Consider the following 22,500-nt stretch of genomic DNA (forward strand, 5'->3'; position numbering starts at 1 on the left):
ATCTCTTTCTTTTTTTAATATAAACTAGATCTTTTATATATCGCAATATCCACTAAATGTGTTCAAAGCGCTTTACAAAGGGCCCCTGACCAACAGCAACACGTAACATGTATGCAGACCAAAACATAACGCTTGTTAAGTGATACAATTTTTTTTTCGACAGAGACAAAGCTGTTTCCGGCTAGGTACTCATTTTACACCTGAGAACGGTGAGAGAATGTGAGTAAAGAGTCTTTTCCAAAGACTCAACTATACGCCGAGCAAGGCTCGAACCCAGGACATTCGGATCCGAAAGCGAATGTCATACCACAAGACCACATCGCCGCAAGATAATATATTTATCGTATATTTATCATAAAGTAGTAATCTATTTTTCTTACAAAGTAATCGTTCAGATTACTTGGTCTTGTGGTATGACACTCGCCTTCAGATCGGAAGGTTTTGGGTTCGAGTACGGCTCTGGGCGGCGTATAGTCGAGTCCTTGGAAATGGCTCTTTAGTTACACCGTACTCAGGTGTAAAATAAGTACCTGGCCATTAACAGCGTTGTCTCTGTGGGAAATAATTGCAATATTGCCTAACAGGCGTGATGTCTCATCCTCTGTATTAACTCTCTCCTTACCACCTGCAGCAAAATCGTCACATTTGTTACGACACAATAGGCGTTTCTCTTATTCAGATTTATTTTGTTTATCACAAACTTGAAAGCATGATCTTTGTTTACTTAATAAGAACATACAGTTGTTTTGTAGAGTGTCTTGTTTGAGTTTTTAAAAATCAATTTTTCTTCTGGGAAAGCCTGCCATTTTGGGAAAATACTGAAAAGGATCAGTAAGGAGAGAGTAAGGTATTCTGTTGGCTAGGGACCCCTTGTAAAGCGCGTTGAGCACGTTTAGTGGATATTGCACTATATTAGAGCTCAAGTTTTTAGGTCTATTGCAAAGTAAATTTCTCATGATCTAACAAAATCAACCAAACTCTTTGATTCTGTGACGAGTGCAATCTCGATCCTCATTTCTGTTGTCACAAAGTAATTGATGGCCCGAATGACATTTTAAAATCGTGTGTTTTAAACATTTTGATAAAATAGGTTTGTGTGTGGGAGGGGGGCGGGGGGAATCTTGATTTATGGAAGTTTAAAATAGAGAATGTCTGGTCAGATGGAAAGGATATTTTGTCTGTGTAATAATAATAATAATAATAATAATAATAATAATAATAATAATAATAATAATAATAATAATATAATAATAATAATAATAATAATAATAATAATAATAATAATAATAATAATAATAATAATGATGATGATGATGATGATGATGATGATGATGATGATGATGATGATGATGATGATGATGATGATGATGATGATGATGATGATGATGATGATGATGATGATGATGATGATGAAAGATAATAATAATAATAATAATAATAATGATAATAATAATAATAATAATAATAATAATAATAATAATAATAATAATAATAATAATAATAATAATAATAATAATAATAATAAGACACGTATTGTTCATCGCTTTCAATAAAACCAAACATCTCAAAGCGCTTTGCAGAAAATGAATTACGTACAAACAAATGTATAGTCAAAATGAAAGATTGAAACAAAAAACAAATTGCTGAAATAATAGAATACAAACAATACAATCGGCATGGTGTAAAATGAATTTTGAAAAAGTGGTCTTTTAAAGCAGATTTGAAGTTTGAGATATTCGCGATTTCTCTAATGGGTTGGGGTAGGGTATTCCAGAGTTTGGGGCCATAACATTGAATAGAGCGATCACCAAAATATTTTAACTTACTTTTTGGTACAGATAATAACGTGGTGTCGTATGATGATCGAAGGCTTCTGATTCGAGGCTTAAGGTTTGTAAGTTCAGAAAGATAAAGGAGGGCTAAATTGTTGAGGTATTTGAAAACGAGTAATGCGATTTTGTAGTCTATTCTATAGAGGATAGGAAGCCTGCGCTAAATGTTCCAAAACATGTGGTCGAATTTTCTTTTTTGATATATTATGCGGACTGTTGAAGTTTGTACCCATTTTAATTTATCAGTTTATATTCAATAGGAGACCTGACAAAAGGGAATTGCAATAATCGGGTTTTGATAAAACAAAAGAAATCATAAATTTTTTGGTGACATTTTCAGTTTAAAAGTTTCTAACAACGAATATTCTATTGATTTCAAAACTCAAAGATTTACATACATTATGGGTCATATAGATGTAATAGCGTATTGAAATGTCATATCTCCTTTTATTGCAACTTCCAACTAAGATTAAGCCTTTTACTGTTGATGTTGCATTAACAAATATGCCCTTGTCACGAGCATGGTCGTGTTTCAAGGTCTAACTAAAGTACTCCCGTGAATAAATGAATGGGTTGAATTCGATTGTGTGCACTTTACACCGTAATTCCATAACTGACGTGAAGTGGTGCTATGTTCAAAAGACAAAACTTACACTGATCCAGCTAAGTAGTTCAACAATACCTTGCACAACTAATACAAGCGGAAGGCTTTGCCATCACCTGAATCCAGCTTGAATGAAGATGACAAAATAGTGTGTTGATACTAGGGATTTAGAGATGTATATTTCAGAAACATTCCCTTTATATTATCCTATCCATACAAAATTGATATTTTGATCCGTCAAAACTACTTTCACATCAAAGACGCGTCGCCTGGCATGATTATTAACCTCACAACTCATCCAATGCTTAATTGTGGTTTATTTCCCTTTGACAGGCACTGGCGGTCCAAGAATCCCCAAGAGGTCCTTCATACGCTCACTGTAAGTACTTTTACTGTTTAATAGGTTGAAGTAGGTATTTGTATGAAGATATGTCTCATATGGGGATTGTCCTTGAATACTTATACGGAAGACTTTGGTCCGATGATGTTATTTGGAGACGACTCATCTGAATTCCCGAGCTGAATAGTGATATCGCTTTCCTTTGAATATTTGAAAGGAAGCTGATCCCTCATCTTCAAGTTTATAAATTGGTCAACATATTAGAGATTGTTACTCTAATAAAATCCGTGGTTAAACCCTTCCTTATTCAGAATCTATGAGATTCTATAGTATTATATGTTATTTGTAAAAGATTGCTCAAATAAAGTTATTTGTGGTTTTCTCACAGTGTTTGCTTCTTTCTTTTCCACAGCCGGTATGTCTGAAGACAGTGACTACACCAGTGACATCAACTACCCGGTCCAACACCAACACAACACGTCAGCACACCAATACAGCAGCCATCCCGACCACCCTTACCGCCTCCGAGACGACAGCCGAGAGACCATTCGTTACGACGATAGCTTCGACCAGTCATTTGACCAGCGTTCTTTAGATCAACAGTCCTACGACCAGCAATCGCTCGACCAGAGATCTTTGGAACAATCCTACGTGGACGATGACGAGTACGACCAACGAGACGATACGAGGAGTGACAGATATGGAAGCGAGCAGAGGTATCACGATCGAGAAGACAGCTATCACGGTAGAAACCCGACGTACGACAGGGTACATGGTTACACACGCGACCAGAGTTATGAACGTGAACAGAGTTACGATAGAGATTCTCGTTATGGGGACCACGAGAGGGATTACTACCAACATGGGCGCAGTGATACGGACTCCGATATCTTGTTCTACAACAGCAGACCGAACAGCAGGCCACAGTCTTTCCTTCATGACAGGTGAGATTTTAGTGGAGAATATACGTATAAATCCAATCCAGTATTAAAACATAAGGATCGCGACAATGTTGAGTTTTATTTGATAAAAATTGGAAACCTGATGCAACGTTTTAAACCGGTTAACTGCCGTTTCCTGGATGGATACGTATTTAAGAATTTGTTGGCCAGAAACAGGTTTGAGAGGTTTTGCCATCAAGATAGTAATTTAAATCGATATTTGAAGCACTAGTTTTCTGACCAAATTTAACTGCAGTTAACTTGATTAAATCAGTGCATTAATTTCCTGTAATTTATTTCTTTACATAATCGGAGCGGCCATATGCAACTAAGACACAATAGTGAGAATATAATTCTAAACAAATTACATTAAATGCTATATGGACGGATCACGTGATCTGTCACTTAAGATATGGAAAAAGTTTTATTTAAATGCCATTTTTTCAACACTTTAAATATTTAAAATTTTAAAAAGTATTTAGTTTAGAAAGGAATGAGTGGGAAACAAACCGCGATGATGATGATGATGATGATGATGATGATGATGATGATGATGATGATGATGATGATGATGATGATGATGATGATGATGAAGCAGACTACTTCGCATCAAACTGATGAACTGAAAACCTAAGTCGGGGAGCAGTGATGAATTGAAAAGTAAAAATATGAAAAAATAGTGAATGAATAACTGACAGACAAAATATGAAGGGAAATTAGAGAAATGATCAGCCTTTAGCAAGGGAAGTAATCCAATTCCCCCGTCCAAATACAAGCAATCCACCAAATTCATTCATGCCCCACGGTAATAGAAATGGTTTGGGTTGGGGACTTTTTGACCAGTCAGTGTCTTGAATGAGAAAACGTTAGCAAAACACACACACTTTTGAAAATCTATATGAACGTGTAGATAGTGATTTGTTTCTATTTATATTTGTCTTTTTCGTCTTCTTTCCTTTTCCCCAATCTCATTACAAGGCAATACCTGCGTCACTTGGAAAAACAAACATAGGGTCAATGTCTTTGGGATTAATATTATGAAATCTATTAAAAAGTATCACGGGGTTTTTTCCTTTAACTTTCAATTCCCTTCAAGAGATGAATATAATTTCATCTGATTTTGTCTGACAAGACGATATTTATTTGAACTATTTCTACTTCATATTTTCATCAATTAGATGACATTTAACTTGTATTAATACACACACACACACGCGCGCGCGCACACACACGAACAGCACACACACTCACACACATATTATACACACATATATATGTATATAATATATATATAATTATATATATATATATATATATATATATATATATATATATATATATATATATATATGTACTAACACCACACACGAGTGGACAAAAAAAGATACACTTACTTGGTACCGTGTTGAGTTTTTACAGCCTTGATGGGTAATTGCACGGTAGAGCATCTAAAATGTTTTTATATTTATGAAGATTCTAATATATGGATCAAAACGTTTTAAGGTACAGAGGAGCCCTGGCCCTTCTATGAAAAGATGCTAGAATTCGAAGATGGTAAAAGTGAAAACAAACACAAAATTCAAACATGTTTTACTTAAAAACATTTTAGTTTTAATATAGAAATTGTCTGACCGTCAATTGCGTCTTTGAAAGAGTGAATATCGCGTCTCATGGATAATGCCATCTTTTTAAAATGCTTGATCGAAATAGCATCGCAAATAGCTACACGTCATTGTTATTGGTGAGTAGACGGGTTCTTAGTTCTCTTTCTATATTATTGTCCCCCAGAGATGTTCAAGTGGTTTTAGATGACCAAGGATCAATGAATGAGATATTATTATCATTTTAAATCTTTCTCATCCCATAGTATTCTTTTTCAATTAAAAAATCTGCAACTGCTTATAGGGCGGCTATTGACTCTGGCAGATAAAAAAAAACAAACTCCCAGCTTACTGCATGACGTCCTCTTCATTCATTCTATTAAAGATTAAAACATGACCTTCAAACTGATATATGACATTAGAAAAAGCAATGAGGATAACAAGAGATAATTCACTTTATTTTCTTTCTTTTTATATATTTTCTCTCACTCACTCTTTCTCTCTCTCTCTATCTATCTATCTATCTATCTATCTATCTATCTATCTATCTATCTATCTATCTATCTATCTATCTATCTATCTATCTATCTATCTATCTATCTATCTATCTCTTTCTTTCTTTCTCCCCCTCCATATTTTTTAGTCTATATATATCTGTCTCTTCTCTCTCCCCTTTCTCTGGATTCTTCGTTCCTCCCTCTTTCTCGCTCAATTCTCCGGGTTTTTTTTTTGTTACACACATATGTAAACATATTCACTATATAGTTATCTCCCGTCTCTACTCTCTCTCTCTCTCTCTCTCTCCCTCTCTCTCTCTCTCTCTCTCTCTCTCTCCCTTTTGGTCTTCCTCTGTCTATTTATATCTCTAGCTTCGTTTTTCTCTGTTCCCTCATTTGTTTCTAAGTCCAGCCACCACATCCTCTATTATTTCCTATTCACCCGTCGTGTACGACATACGTAAGGTCGTTAAGCAATATAGAAATGTCAGCTGATAATTTCCCTCAATTTGTACGACTCACTGTCTAACCGACGAGCACTCAACAGCGACATGTTTTAACTGGTAAATAGTTTGTGAAACTCTCTTTCGGAATACAACTGGACATTCGTTCATCTGTATGTTGTAAATTTCTTCATCCTCATTATGAGTTAATATAAAAGGCGGTTGATTAAAAGACGTGGATTGTTCTCATGTACATTGTTCATTGTTCTCACGATATAGATTAATTTACAAATCCTGGGTTTTAAAAACGTGCATTGTTTCTGATGTGATTGTCGCTCATTACTGGTGCTTTGCGTTTAGGTAAAATACTCACGACATCCACCAGAGGGATGCAACGTACCAACACACTATGTGTAACTTTAAAAGTTTGTTGTCCGATTAATACAATTTAGTGAGAACTACTCATAATAATGGCTGGCTAAAACATAGAACAAATAGCAAAGTGACGTCAATTTCGTTCCTTCTTTCGAGAAAATTGTAATTCTTGGATTCTTAAAACGTGAATGTTTTTCAATTGAAATACGAATTGTGAGAGTGATGTGATATGCGCGATTTTATGTCTCATGATCTGTTTATAGATGTATATATGTTTGTAGCTAAACCAAATAATGGTTACCAATTCTGGTTGGAAAAAACACGCGTTTTAAACAACATAGACAATACACTACGTGTAGCCTTAGCGGTATTATACATTTCCTTTTTCTGCAGAAAATTATTACATCAATTATGAATCGTTTTAGACGATCTTCACCTTTTGCTGGCCAGTGTCAGGCTAAAGACTTTTTAACAGTTTGAAGTCTTCTCTATTGATCAATAGTTTGGTCCATTAGTAATTTGGCCAAATAGGAAAATGAATAATATCATTTTGTTTTATTTATAATTTGCAGAACCAGACAGGCGTAAGTAGATTTACTTTATTTCTTTACAAGTTTGATAAACCTCTAATTCAAATTATGGTCTTATTCTTTTAACACTCTCACATCAAAACAAAATGTTTTTCATCACAACTAAGCCCATAACTGCTTTTCGTTATATGAGCGACCTATTGCTGCTAAACTGCGAATTGCTCACATTGGTGTGCACAGAATTTGGCTTTAATATTCAGTCGAAATCATTATAAGCTGCTAGAATCAGTGGACTGTAGAAAGTAAAAATAAAAAATAACAGCTTCGAAAAATGAACATAATATCGAACACGTGAGGTTTTGGGCTTCAACTAACAACCAAAACTATAAAAACATAAATACCAGATTGATGGCGTAGAAATATTGGGACATCCTTCAAGTTGACTGTAAGCCCGGGGGGGGGGGGGGGGAGGGGGGGGGGATATTGTACACATTATTGCCCATTATAATTGGGATGATCTATATTACATTTCCGTGTTCTCGAGATCTTGGTCACATTGCTTAGTGTGCTCAGAATGACCCACATATTGAAAAAGTAGGAGAAATATCCAACTTCACAATTGGTCATTTTCCTCAGCATGACTCATGAGTTTGTTTACAACTTTCCTAAACAAAGCAGCGAGTTTAGATTTATTGAGAAATGTTCAATTGTTGTACAACAGCCAATCGTGTGATCGATGACTTGGTTGAACGAAAACATGAATGTGGATCGCTCCCATTGAAGCTTAAAATAAATTTTCGGAGAAGTTTGCTGGATTTGATTGCTCCTTCTGAGGGGCTCCCATCTCTTAAATTACTTTCTCCCATTGTAATGGCTTATTATCTTACTGTTTGAACGAAATTACTCTCATAGCGTCACAAATTAGGAAGAATTACCGTTTCAAGTAAGGTAACAAATCCATTTTTTAAAACAACCCTCAAAAAAGCAATTGCTTTTATATAGACGATATCCACTAAACGTGCTCAAAGCAATTTACAAAGGGTCTCTGTTATATGTCCCAACACATAAAAAGTAGACAAGACACGACGCCTGCTATAAGGCGATATTACTGGGGTTTTTTTGCGACAGAGGCAACGCTGTTAACGACCAGGTTCATTTCAAATATTCATAATATTCATTAATAATTCATGATATTCATATTAAGTATATCGAGTGTTTAAACATTATTATCAATTCCGATCCATATTACATCTGCACCATAACTTTGTTGTGTTTGCAATCTGTTTGGCAAGCCAAATTCAAATGCATGTGTTTGTCATGTCATATATACATACAAACAATTAAATACCTACCTTTCAGAAACATTTATTTAACCCTCTACTTACCAACTACAGGAAAATCGTCTCATTCGTTACGATACAACCAACATTTTTCTCATTCAGATTTCTGTTGTGCATCACACGATTTGAAGAATATTGTTGTTATAGTTATAAGTACTAAACAAAATATAAAGCATAGTTCTTATTTCCCTTTGAGTTAGAGTTTTACTATTCTATATTATGTTGTGTGATAATGACGTTTTGGGGAAAATCCGCAAAATGGTCAGTAAGGAGAGTGTTAAAGGCCTATCATTACTTATGTTCTGTTACAAGTTTTAAAACTGAAACGTGAATTACGTAAACTGAACAAGAAAGTTGACACTTTTGAACGGTACTGTAGAGCAACTTTATTTTAAAAATCCAAGCCTAATATGGTTTACCATCTTACTTTAATTAAGTCGTTTGTCATGTATCATTACTATAAAATCAATCAAATTATGTTAATATTCAATTCAATGAAAATTTCGACAAATGTCACAATTCTATATTCATTGAAGTCAGTAAATTACTAGCCAACCAGTTAACTACGGTACTCTGGATAAACAAGAGATGAAGTGAGTAGGAAAGTGCCAGAAGACAATAGAGAATAATTTCGCGGCGGTGATGGGGGTTTGAACCCGCGACCTATATATCGATCTATATGAGTAACCCTCATCTTGGCAAAAACTCTCAAAACGCCCGATCCCTCAAAGATCATCATAACCAAATGTTTAAACAATTTCATGAAATGGAATTTTGAATAGTTATTTTCTAAAATACCTCTAGTCACGAATTCATGACCAACATTCCTGGCTATGATTGAAACTAATCTTCATAGAAACGGTGATATTCTATTATGAGATACTGTCCCCTCTCTGTCACATCAAGTTAGTAAAACCTAGAGAAAAAAATGATATTAACAGTAAATTTGGAAAATAAAAAAAAATTGATAATAGCAAATATATTTTTATCGCGGTATGCAGTTGTTCTTACAACAGAAAATTGCATTCTTTCTATCACTATCTGACATTTTGCCTTGCTATTCACCAGATCTAACCGAACCAAAAAATAATCATTTGCCTTAGGAAAGATATACTTATTACAGAAGTTTGAACATTAAAATCATTCATTGCTTCGATGTGTCTTCTAGATCAATAGAATAAAATGCAACCGGTGGGAGTGGGTATGAGATGTGGTCTTATGAATGTGTTTCTTACTTAGCATTTTGTTTGAGATGACACGAGCGTTATTTCACAAGAAGGAACTAGTACCAAAATGAGAAGTAAGAAGAACAACAACAAGAACAAAAAAAAGAAGAAGAAGAAGAAGAAGAAGAAGAAGAAGAAGAAGAAGAAGAAGAAGAAGAAGAAGAAGAAGAAGAAGAAGAAGAAGAAGAAGAAGAAGAAGAAGAAAAAGAAGAAGAAGAAGGAGAAGGGGGAGGAGGAGGAGGTAGAGGAGGGGGAAGAGAAGGAGGAGGAGTTATCGGAGGATGAGGTAGAGGTAGAGGAGATGTAGGTGGTGGACGAGAGAGGGAAGGTGGGATGGGTGGGGGGGGGGGGAGGGGAGGGGGAGAAGGTCATGGCAGAGGAGAAGCAGGAGGCTTAGGAGGCGATGGAGCCTGTAGAGGAGGCCGCAAAAGAGGTGGTTGGGGGGTGGGGGGTGGGATGGAGACGGGCACAGAAAATGGGAGAATGTATTAAAAAGAATGAATACTTATGGACGATTAAATAGACGTTGAAAATGCACTGAAATGAATGTGGGCAGTGAGTGTGAAGTGACCTCGTAAAGGAGCGAGCTGGCCATTCGCTTTGACCACATCAATCTCAATAATGGCTGCGTCAGGAAGCATGTGGGATTTCGTGTGCATGTCAGGAACAGTGGTGATGGATTATGGGTAGGCATGGAAGTAGCCGGACCTATGTCCCAGTGGAATATTCAATACTCCGGATAACAACGTAAAAATCAACTGTTGATTATGGATTGGTGTGATTGTGTGATAGATAATATCCAATTTGTAAATAAATTATTGAACAAATTAAGGTGTTGTACATATTATCTCAGATACATTCCAGTAGATACAGGATAAATATTTTACGAAAATTTGTGATTGAGATAAATTGATGCTATGCGTTTAGGAAAAATACTAAAAACAACGACCAGCTGGATTATAACTTACCAAAACACAAAACTAAGTGAAACCTTGAGCGTTTATTGATTTATATAATTTAGCAAGAAATAATAATTAAAATGGCTGTGCAAAAAAACAAAAACAAAACCAAAAAGCAAAAAAAAAACAAAAAAAAAAACAACAACAAACAAAAAAAACCCCCAAAAATCTGACTGTCAAATTCATTCCTTTATTAATTATAGAGTATAGATCTAGAGACATATTTTGTGCAAAACGTACAGAAAAAGAGATAGATAGTTTAGGTATGAAAAGTGATTTGTACGGTCGTTCATCTAGTCTTCTTGTAAAAATATAAAAGATAATAATAGAAATAAAATTCCCTTTATTCATCCCATATGGGAAATTTGTCTCTAGGATCTATTCCAAGGGAAGACTGGAATAACCCAGGCGTCAGCCGCAGTGCAGCGCCGCAAATTAGGTTTTTCAGGGTCACACAGCGCAGCAGCGGGTGATCGAACTCTGGACCTTTCGGGTACGAAGCAAAGACCGTACCGCTGAGCCACACTACCTCTGTAACAAAGTGAAGATGTTTTAAAAGTTAGTCACCGGCGTTTTCTTGTGTGTGTGTGTGTGTATGTGTGTGTCGTATGTGTGTGTGTGTGTGTGTGTGTGTGTGTGCTAAATATTGTAACCTGCTTCATTATAACCCCGAGCATGCATTTCATACACAAAAACAACTTCTCAATACTCCCTTCTTCTAAAAAAAATTTTAAAAATGAGAGAACTGCCTTTTCTCATTGAACATTATAGAGAGTTTAAAGTAACGTAAAATCAAAAATGTTTTTTTTTTCAGCAGCATAAGGTCGTTTAAACGCTTTTTGAAAGGATTTTTACTAACCCTATAACTTATGCTTCGAGCTTTATTTGATTTGCATTATGGTTTCTTAGCGACGTGTACATATGTCAAGGTCTGATGAGCTCATTGTTGTAATGGAAATACTCTCAAGTCGACGCATAATATTGTCCATTACAACAATGTTTAATCATGCCCATAATAATAATAATAATAATAGTAATAATAATAATATTTATTGTCCAAATAGGCAATTATTGTTAGGTTGTAATAGGGGGAAAGTAATTAAAATAGTAATAATAATAATAATAATAATAATAATAATAATAATAATAATAATAATAATAATAATAATAATAATAATAATAATAATAATAATAATTGCATTCGGTAATCAGACCTGCACATATGTGCATGTCGCATCTTAGTAATGAATTATCCCCATTGAGCCAGATGACCAGAACTATTCACGGATCATAGGAATTTGCGAATAATATCGTGAGGCTGGTACGAAAGGAGCGCCTAGGGGTATTCACTAAAACAAATGGGGATTAAGGTTCCATAACGAGGTAATAAACGAATTATTAATGTAAAAAAAAAACAGGATGCGCGAATCATGAAAATGCGCTGAATATTTAATGCCAACATATTGTAATTTCATTTACGCCCACTCGCTATTCTCTTTACTCTTCCGAGCGATTTGTATTTGGTGTGTCGCTGCTTCGAATTCGGAACTGTCAATTATATAATCATTTTAAACCCTATTGGTCGTAATTCCATGAAAAATTGGATATTTTATTGTTTCAAATAAAAATTAATAATAATTAACACTTTCCACCAAATGTTCAGGATAGCTTTGGCAAATGATTATTTAACTCTTAGATGACGTTATTTCACACGAATTTAACATATTTCCCAAATGAATAATTCATTTTCCTCTCTTCTGTCCACAGTCCAATTTTGAGCCATCACTCTTCACTGAACATGAGTAGGCAGAGCACACAAGATTACAGGTAAGACTTCAGACCATTAAATAGAAATTTTGTCAAATCAGGTAAACTTATTCTTTTGCGACTTTGTGGTCTAGAGATGTGACTCGCGTTCGAATCGGAAGGTCCAAGGTTCTACCCCCGCTCTGAGCGGCGCATAACTGAGTCTTTTGGACAAGTCTCTTTACTCACATTCTCTCACCGTACTCAGGTGTAAAATGAGCGCCCGGCTGTTACAGTGTGACATGTTAAGTGTTGCTGTTGGCTAGGGGCCCTTTGTAAAGCGCTTTGAGTATGTTTAGTGGATATTGCGCTATACACATGCTCTAGTTTTTTGGTTCCGCGTCTTGTTTGAAGATAATGAAGTCCTTTTCTATTTGTTTGATGTCATGGATAGTATGGCCGATTAGATAATTCATTGTAATCGAAGTCCCGAATTTTTATGATTTTAGACAAAAACTATTATCATCATATCTACTGCTCGATGGGGCTTTGCAATGAGGTCTGGGCGTTTATCTGTTAATCATCTTTATTTTTTTTTTAAATTTTGGAAATCTCTTCCTCGAAGTTGACTTTGAAGATAAAATTATTTTTTTACGGATACCAGCTTACGTGCACCTATTTTGCAGGTCTAATGCCGAACGCATAAACGGCCTTGTTTTAACATTGTTGTAATGGACAATACAATGTGTTGGCCATATACTATTTCCTTTACTACGATGAGAGCATAGCAACTGGGGTTGTCAGACCTGAAAATATATATACGCTGTTACCTGCACATGTGGCAGGACTGTAGTATTAAACGTGTAACAATGCAATGATTGATTTTTACTTTTTATGCAAAAACAAAACCTCTGAAACCTGGGACTACGCGAAGTCCCAGGTTTGAGAGGTTTTTTTTTCCAAGATGAGGGTCATCTAAATCGATCGATCTTTGAAGCACGGGTTTTCGGGCCAAATTTTAAAATATGGGGTTTTCCAGAGTTCGGCAGAATGTTTTTTTTTCATATGTCCACAATTAAGACATTTTAGGGATGTTCTCGATTAAAATCACTTCAACGTGATGGTTATAATAACTTAAACCGGCGGGCAATCAACCAGGTTAAGGGACATACAGAGTTCAATTCAACATTTTAAAAAAATGTTTAAGGTATCCTAGCCCAGAGCTGCCAACTTGAAATGTTAAAAATTCGTAGTTTCCAAGGAAAATAAAGAGAAAAGGTCACTATAAATAGCTTTACAAATAATAACTTGTCCTCGCCATGATCCAAAAAATGCTCCAAAGTCCTGAATATAGGATAATCTAAGGAACTAAACGTTCATTTTCAACAATTTATTGAGTCACAGTGGCGTATACCGCTCTGTATCTGGAGCCAAAAAGTCGGAATTCTACGAATTTTTCGTTGTACTAGGCAGGTCTGCCCTAGCCATACAACTTGGGGAGCATGGCTCAATTTTGTAAACATAAGCTCTTATAATAAGCTTATAAGCGAATGTGTTCAAAGTGCTGAACAAGAGGCCCCACGCTAGCAGCAAATCTGAGCATATTATTATACAAGCCGTGACACTTGAAATGCGCCTGATATTACAATATTATTTCGACAGAGAAAATTTTTTTAAATTTCCTTTTATTCATCCCATAGGGGAAATTTGTCTTTAGGGTCTATTCCGAGGGAAGACTGGAATAACCCAGGCATCAGCCGCAGTACAGAGCCGCAAATTGAGTTAGGTCGAGGTGACTTGCTCAAGGCCACACAGCGCAGTGGCGGGTGATCGAACTCGGTATCTTTCAGGTATGAAGCAAAGACCATATCACTGAGCCGCGCTGTCCCTAAGTTAAGAGCCTTTTTGTAGGAACTTAGCTTTGCGCCTCCCACAGTCAGGCTTGGACCAGGGATCTGCAGATCATTGGCCGATTTCGCTACCACAAGACTTTAGAGTCGACTATTTAAGATCTCGGTACCTAAAAACGTTGCAATGTACTGCCGTCCTATCTAAAGGGTTGTAATAAATTGCAATATGAAATTCAGAAAAAGTGTGGAGTCGAAACTTATATCAATAATGATGATATATATAGGGCCTTAACTTGACTGGATGGCTCAGTGCGTAGCCATACGCTCAGTGCATTATCTATCATCTCTTACTAATAGATGAGGCTCATGGCTAGTGCGACTGTTCGCCGATCTCTCTCTCTCTCTCTCTCTCTCTCTCTCTCTCTGTCTCTCTCTCTGTCTCTCTCTGTGTGTGAGTCTCTCTCCCCCCATCTCTCTCTCCCTCTCTCTCTTCCCCCCCCCCTCTCTCTCTTCCCCCCCCCCCCTCTCTCTCTCTCCATCTCTCTCTCTCCCTCTTTCAGTTACGGGGTCGTATCACGAGTTTGACTTCTGACACCATATTATTTTTTATTCTCTGTTTTCATCTAGCACTTTTCTCTATCCTATATTTCTCATCATTTAGCTTTTTTTACAGTCCTTATTATGCTATAGAAACCGAGATAAACTCTAGCTCGTGATTCCGTATGTTTTATGGGACTAGCCTAAATTAAATATAATTGTCACTACCATTAACATTCCTCAGTGTCTAAATTAAAGCATCATTATCATTAAAAACTTGCTACAGACAACAAGCGTCAAATTGTTGTTTCAGGTTTTTGTCTCTCAAAAAATAAATATTTCTGCTTGTATTTTATTTTTGTTATCGTTGCATTCGGCATTTATTAAATACTATCTATTTAACAACAAAGCTAAGTTTGAAGAAAAAATGTATAAATAGTTCCCATCCTAATGCACTCGAGACAGATAGTCTGAAAATAATGCCTGTTTATTATTAATGATGGAGGACCCCAGAGGGAGGCTGAGTAGTTATATTTTAACAGCTCAAGGCTCAAGGACGTCAGAATCTAGTCATGCAATCAGTTGACACGCAGTCCGTACCGACGACAGACCTATTTAGTTGATTGAATTCAACTGTCCTTTAATTCCAAACAATCCCTATCGCTAATTTTAATTTCGTGGCATTGTTTTTCTATTTTGTTATTTTATATTATATTTCAGTTTTTGTTTTCTTTTGTTATTAAATGTTAGTCGCTGGCGTTTTAGTAATGATTAGATATAAAAAGAACTCGGGATCACTTTAGCTAGAATAGTATAACCAGAGAGATGCGCCTCTAAACGACGTTCCCCCAGAAAAGCAAAGACCGTATTTTTACTGCTCTCTGCCATGATCATTTTATCTTGATTTTTTCGAACGTTGACATTTTGTATCAATAAATCCGTTCAGAATTTAAGGAAAATCTAATTCTATTTTTGATTTTTAAAAAAATGATACGTATTTCACCGCCAGAATAAGTTGTCCTGTAGGACGCGTCTTTATATAGATATATACTAATCTTGTGTTAAAAAGAAAGGAGTACCAATATTTTCTCACGAAAACTGTGATATACTGATTCAAAATAGTATAAGAGAGGATGGGGTCCTAGGTTTGAGAGTTTTTTTCCAATATGAGAATCATTTAAATCGATCGATATTTGAAGGACAATTTTTTTCTGGCCAAATGTTTTAATAAATGTCTTTCCCGGAGTACGGTAAAATGGTTTAAAATCGTAACTACCCCTATGGATGCAATGTTCCCAGACACAATGGCCACCACCGTACCGTTTGTACACACGGGGATCGATATTGATAGCACGTCAGATGGTATCGTGGTTTAATTAATCATGACGTCTGCAACAGGCACCATAACAATCCTGAGATACCTTGTGTAAATGGGACAGGACGATTGTGTGACCTTGAACTGAGGATGAACCCCAATGTGTACATAATTGATGATGTATGGAGGATTCTCGCTTTTTTGTAATATTGTTGATTTGAAACCTCCTTTTCAGAGAAAAAACTTAATGCCACAATTCTATTTTCATCGATACACACGCAAATATTATATAAACACACACAAACACACACACACACACACACACACACATATATATATATATATATATATATATATATATATATATATATATATATATATCTTATGCCTCATGGTATAAAAGCACGAATAAAAACCACTAGCCCTATCACTCGAAATACGAAAACATTGTTGGCACATTCTTGGACATAATCGAGAAAACATCCCTGAAACTCCAACAAATAAATATATTTGTTTGGAGAATGCTTTAGAAAAAAAAACAACAAACAATAACCAAAATCTCGAAACTGAAAAATCTCCGGCATTTTTGTGGTCGTGATATTGTACGTCACAACATAGATATACCGTAAAATTGAAAGGTGTTCAAACTGTCACAAAAGTGGTGTAAGGTGTATCTTATGCACTAAAATACTGTAAGGTTAACTTTTACTGAGAATGCAGGGAATTACTTAAATAGATGTGGGTCAGTTGTCAAGCCCTTCTGATTAGAATAAAAATTATCCACTTTTCGACATTTGTTCAAGAAAACAATGAAATTAAAATATTACATAGATAAAAAGTTGAACGCCTCGCGAGTTCCCATGTTTGAGAGGACGAGGTTTTCTGACCAAAGTTTTGATTACGTGTTTTCCAAGAATATGGCAGACAGTTGACGAGTTAAACTGAAAAATTCAAACATGATTTTATGTCATGACGAAAGCAGCATTTTACTCAGCTCATTAAACGCAATGTTGGGATCTTATTTGATAGGGTAGTTTTGTTTTAAAAAATAAGAATATTACTTTCAATAGAAACAGTGAAAAGTATTTATTCGTTGATGTAAACAAATGAAAACACCCCTCCATACCAACTTGGTGGAATGTCGGAAAGAACAAGAGTTAATGGCCAAAACATAAATCGTGACTTTATGGAAAGACTAAAAACGTTTTATTAAGAATAAAAAAGTATAATATTGAAATGCGCAAAAGCCCTCAAATTCTGTTTTTCTGATTTGATCTTAGATTTATAATATCTGGTTGGCCTAGGCGACATTTATCATGTTTAATGTTGAATTCAAAGCCATGGTTATGGAATTTTAAAGTAAAACAAATGTTTTATTAAAAAAAAAAATAGGGTGCGTTTTGATTCTTTAAATGAAAAATAAACCTTGCAATTCTAAGATTCTGTTTGTTTATATTTCTGATTCAATTTTTATCTTTTTTTTTCACCGCAATTGTTAGACATTGACGTGTTGGTTCATATACTATAAAACGTGTTGGTTCATATACTATAAAGAGTCGATGTGCAGATTTTTTGCACCAAAGGTTCCTTGTACTAAAGCAGGATTACGAGACGTTTCAATAATATAATCATGTAGATATGATTCAATAGGGTCTGATTACTCCATCAACATGAGTAGGCGAGTATTGTCTAGTTTTCCTATAACTTATCTGTGGATGTATTGTGCAATCCTTTTTCTCAAAGGCCTGGTGGTGCTCATTGGCTATTCATATTGCCAAATGGTTACCATTGACGGAGATAGTTTATTTTATCAGATGTATTGCCGCGTTGTCGCCTTTATAAATTATCTCCCCTGCTAGGCAGATTTGCTGTACCAGTAATGTCGCGGGTTCGAGCCCCCATCACCGCCGCGAAGTTTTTATTCTCTATTATTTTCTGGCACTTTCCTACTCACTTCATTCTAAATATCCACTTCCCAACCAAAATAAGTAACAAATCGCCATACATAAAATGCGAAGAAACACCGCACTCGATTCAAATTCTGGAAGCAAGATGGAGACTATTTGGACATATCTTAAAGAGATACAGAAATTGTCCAGCTAATAAGGCAATGATGTTATTCTTTACACCAAGAGGACATAACAGACACAAGGCAGACCATAACAAGCATATGCATTACGATAAATAAAGACCTCAAATGATGACACGCAAGAACTGAGATGCGAAAAGGATTTGTTACACCTGAGATCCGTCGCAGCAGACCGTCACCAGTGGAAAGAGCTCACTTGACAAATCAGAGAAGCTACCAAAGCGTCCCAGTCCGGAGATTAGGAGGCGATCGGCAATAAGTCAAGTAAGTCAAGATCACAGTAATACTCAATCTATTCAGCTTTCTTAGCGTAATATCAACGACTGAGCCTTGGCTTGGCTGTCAAATGCTGGCTGGCAATTCTTCCGCAATTTGCAACTGGCCTGTGCTCCATAGTTATGTTAATACAAGGTTGTCAGGCTGTCTCCCAAGGCTGGCTTAGCGTCGTAAAGGAGGTTTTGTTATGATCGTCCTCGGAAGGTTGTTCTTCTTTTCATATCTGGGAAAGGTGGATGGATCTGGGAATATATTGATAGAATGAAGTTGACGTCACTCAGGTCTTTGTTATTGCTTTTTGCCATCCACGTTTATGAGTAATTCTCACTAAACTATATTAACCAGACTATAAACGTTCAAGGTTACACATAGTTTTGTGTGATGGTCCGTTACTCTTCCGGATGGCAATGTTGTGAACTTCTTAGCCAAGCGCATACTATCTATAGGAACACGAGACTAGAGCTGGTTCACTACAGTTCTGATCTTATTTCAGTAGTATTGTTGCGGGGATTTCAAATAACGAAATCTCATACAACAATTCTATCATAACAAATATAGTAATATTCGTGCAACTCTTAAAAATACCGCTGACCTTTAACCGCCCCCCCCCCCTCCCCCCGCCCCTTCTTCTCCCAGTGCTGTGACATTGACACTAGCTCATTGGGAGAGTTATCTATCGGAATAAAATATTACAACCATAACTTGCGCGTATGTAAACAATGAGGTACAATTGTGTAAGCCATTCCTACATAGATATACATATGATAAGATAATATTTTTTTATGATTAACATATCGTTGTCATTGTTTGGATGGGTGGCTTGATGTGTGTATGCGGATACCTTTTTAGAGAACGCATATAGATAGAACGAAGTTGACGTCACTAAGCAAGGTTTTGTTATTGTTTTAGCCATCCACGTTTATGAGTACGTAATTCCCATAAAACTGTATTAACCAGGCTACAAACGTCCGAGCTTCTACATAGTTATGTGTGTTGGTCCGTTATACTTACGGATAGCAATGTTGTGTGTTTCTTAGCCATCATCATCATCATCATCATCATCATCATCATCATCATCATCATCAGCAGCAGCAGCAGCAGCAGCAGCAGCAGCAGCAGCAGTATCAACATTGTCGATAACAATCTGTTTTGCTGAGGTTTTTTGGAGTTGTTTCGATCATTTTTATTGTTCAAATTATGTGTCCACATTGCCCAAACCAGCTATTTAAGCTACACTGCCAAAATAAATATGTTGGGTATTTGGACAATATTATCCAAATAATGACTCTCTTATTTTATTGTCAGTGTGACACATGGACTGATTCTATCTGATGATATTTGTTTACATTTTTATGTGTTACATCGATTTCTTATTCTTGTAAAAGCGCATGACTGAAGCGAAAAATAGCAATACAAATATCGGAATTATATCAGAAGATTATCATAATACAATTTTTAGAACCATAGATTTTTCTATCATAAAAAGCAAACTTTTTCAGACACTTTTTATTATCGCACTCGAATTCTTAAGACACCCTTTGAGTCTTATATATACCATTCTGTAAATCGATATTATAGTTCGGATTCTGACTTTCCGAATCAAATTCCTCTATCATTTTCGGGTTTTAGTACGAGTCTCAGATGCAATTCGTGAATTAATTAAAATGTCACGTGTATGATAATTCAATAACTTTCTTCTCGCCAGCCCCGCAAACAGTCACGTGTCGTCATCTAACATGAGTCGTCTGAGCACCCACGAGAGTTCCTTTGACACCTACGATAAATCTGACCTTGACACTCACCACATGTCATCGCCAGCAAGGTCACGGTGGTTGGAGGCCTTCAACAGGGTATGCGCTGAACTCAGTGAGGTAAGGAATTAATATTACTCATTTTATATTAGGAAGGCAATTTTTTCACTGTAACAAGTGAAACAATTGCGCAGCGATTTTTTTTCATAAGGGAGGCATTCCGAAAGCCTCTAGATCCCCAGAATTCTTTGTTTTTTATAATGTTCTAGTAGGGGGTTTGGGAAGGGGGGGGGGACTTAAAAAAAAGTCTCCCTCCTCCCAAACCCCCTTCTTAGAACATTATAAAAAAGCCTCCCTCCTCCCAAACCCCCTACTAGAACATTCTAAAAAAAACAAAGTATACTGGGGATGTAGGAGCTTTTGGAAGGCCTCCCCTTTCATAGTAATGTTTTCATCTAAAAGAGCAGTAGAGTGGTGTTTTTTTTTTTATATTAGGATCAACGCACATACTGCCACTCTTCCGACTGCATAACTGAACTGAGTTATCGTACGTAGATGAGTTGTGAAAAGTCGTTTTGTTGTTTCGCACCAGTCTTCTTCTTCTTCGTTCCCGTCACGTCACATGGTCAGTCCGGTCTGGTGAATGAAGCCCACAGTGGTCCTGAGGTCGTCCTCACTGCTGTACAGCTTCTTTGAGTATGGGGTTGGGTCAGGCCAGAAGTTCCTTCTCAACTGGTTGTACTTTGGACATTCCATTAGGACATGATGTCCATTTTCATTTTCAAGTCCGCAGTAAAATTGTCCAGAGGCACCTGCTCTGGACATCCTCCAAATATGTTCCTTTAACTGGTTGTGTCCAGTTCTCAGTCTGAAGATGATGACCTGTTCCTTTCTGTCGAGCACCTTGATTGGGTCATTCATGTTGCGCACCATTCGATGCCCATGCAATTGTTTCACTTTGTTACAGTGAAAAAAATTGCCATTCTTTTTATCATCATAGAAATTTCCCCTTTTTGTTTGATGCAAAAAAAAGCCCGTGTGAGTATATATGCGCATATCCATTAAATGTGCTCAAATCCCTTCAGAAAGAGTCCCTGCCAAAAACAACATTTAACACGCAGAAAGAGACATGAATCATGTTAAACGCTATTATAATTTTTTATCGATAGAGACGATGTAATTATTATCCAGGTACTCATTTTTAACCTGAGTGAGATGATAAAATGTGAATGAAATGTAATTTCCAAGGAGTGAATTCGCACCGCAAAGGAGTAAATGTGAAATATTCCTATCTTAAAGGACATATCATTCCGATGATTATAGCGCCGCCATCGTTAACATATAAGCCTGACACAAGAACCCTCTAGGACTGGCAGTTTGACGTCATTATTTAGGTTTGTGTAGCGTCTAGTGAGTTGTCGTTAGTAGAACTCAAGGAAACCAGTTATTTCATTGGTTGAACTATTGAATACAACTCACGATCTGTTTTCTTTTGTGGCAAAAGACTGACATTTTGACGTCATATTTTGGTCAGTGCCATGCTATAACTTTACGAAGGCTACGATTATAGATAGTATGCAGATGACGTCACTCAGGCCTTTGTTATGGTTTTTGCCATCCGCGTTTGTGAGTTGTTCTCACTAAACTGTATTAACCAGACTATAAAAGTTCATGGTTACACAGGGTTTGTGTGTTGGTCCGTTATACTTCCGGATGGCAATGTTGTGAACTCCTTGGCCAAGCGCATTTTATCTATAGCGTAGCCATCGTTAACATATAAGCCTGACACAAGAACCCTCTAGGACTGGCAGTTTGACATCATTATTTAGGTTTGTGTAGCGTCTAGTGAGTTGTCGTTAGTAGAACTCAAGGAAACCAGTTATTTCATTGGTTGAACTATTGAATACAACTCACGATCTGTTTTCTTTTGTGGCAAAAGACTGACATTTTGACGTCATATGTTGGTCAGTGTCATGCTATAACTTTACGAAGGCTACGATTATAGCCGGTACGAATCTTCGGACAAACCTTTAGGTTGTGTTGTAAGTCCAAGATTGTATTACAACAGACAACACGGTGACAAACAATTCATGATGAACATGACTCTTTATGAAACTTTTTATAAAGCTCGTTTGATTGGATTTTCCCAATGCCTTTACTTTTATCAAGTCCATTAATTGAAATGAACATTTATCTATAGATAGTATGCGGTTGACGTCACTCAGGTCTTTGTTATTGTTTTTTGCCA

The 22,500-nt window shown here is 36.3% G+C and overlaps 1 protein-coding gene across 10 annotated transcripts in view; it reads left to right on the forward strand.

The window, feature by feature from the left end:
- LOC144966545 (protein unc-13 homolog B-like) overlaps positions 1 to 22,500 on the forward strand; it is a 299,970-nt gene that overhangs the window by 154,870 nt on the left and 122,600 nt on the right. For 6 of the 10 annotated variants that reach the window (XM_078903194.1, XM_078903195.1, XM_078903200.1 and 3 more), the window contains 4 exons: positions 2,770 to 2,815; positions 3,189 to 3,720; positions 12,456 to 12,515; positions 20,207 to 20,372. In XM_078903194.1, coding sequence (XP_078759320.1) covers positions 2,770 to 2,815; positions 3,189 to 3,720; positions 12,456 to 12,515; positions 20,207 to 20,372 — 804 coding nt within the window. Of the gene's footprint in view, positions 1 to 2,769; positions 2,816 to 3,188; positions 3,721 to 7,205; positions 7,218 to 12,455; positions 12,516 to 20,206; positions 20,373 to 22,500 lie in introns of all 10 variants that reach the window. The other 4 variants (XM_078903192.1, XM_078903193.1, XM_078903199.1 and 1 more) reach the window with 1 other exon arrangement.

This window comes from Berghia stephanieae, chromosome 2 (genome assembly GCF_034508935.2).
Source record: "Berghia stephanieae isolate SIO BIC M18660-M18661 chromosome 2, UCSD_Bste_1.3, whole genome shotgun sequence".
NCBI lineage: Eukaryota > Metazoa > Mollusca > Gastropoda > Nudibranchia > Aeolidiidae > Berghia > Berghia stephanieae.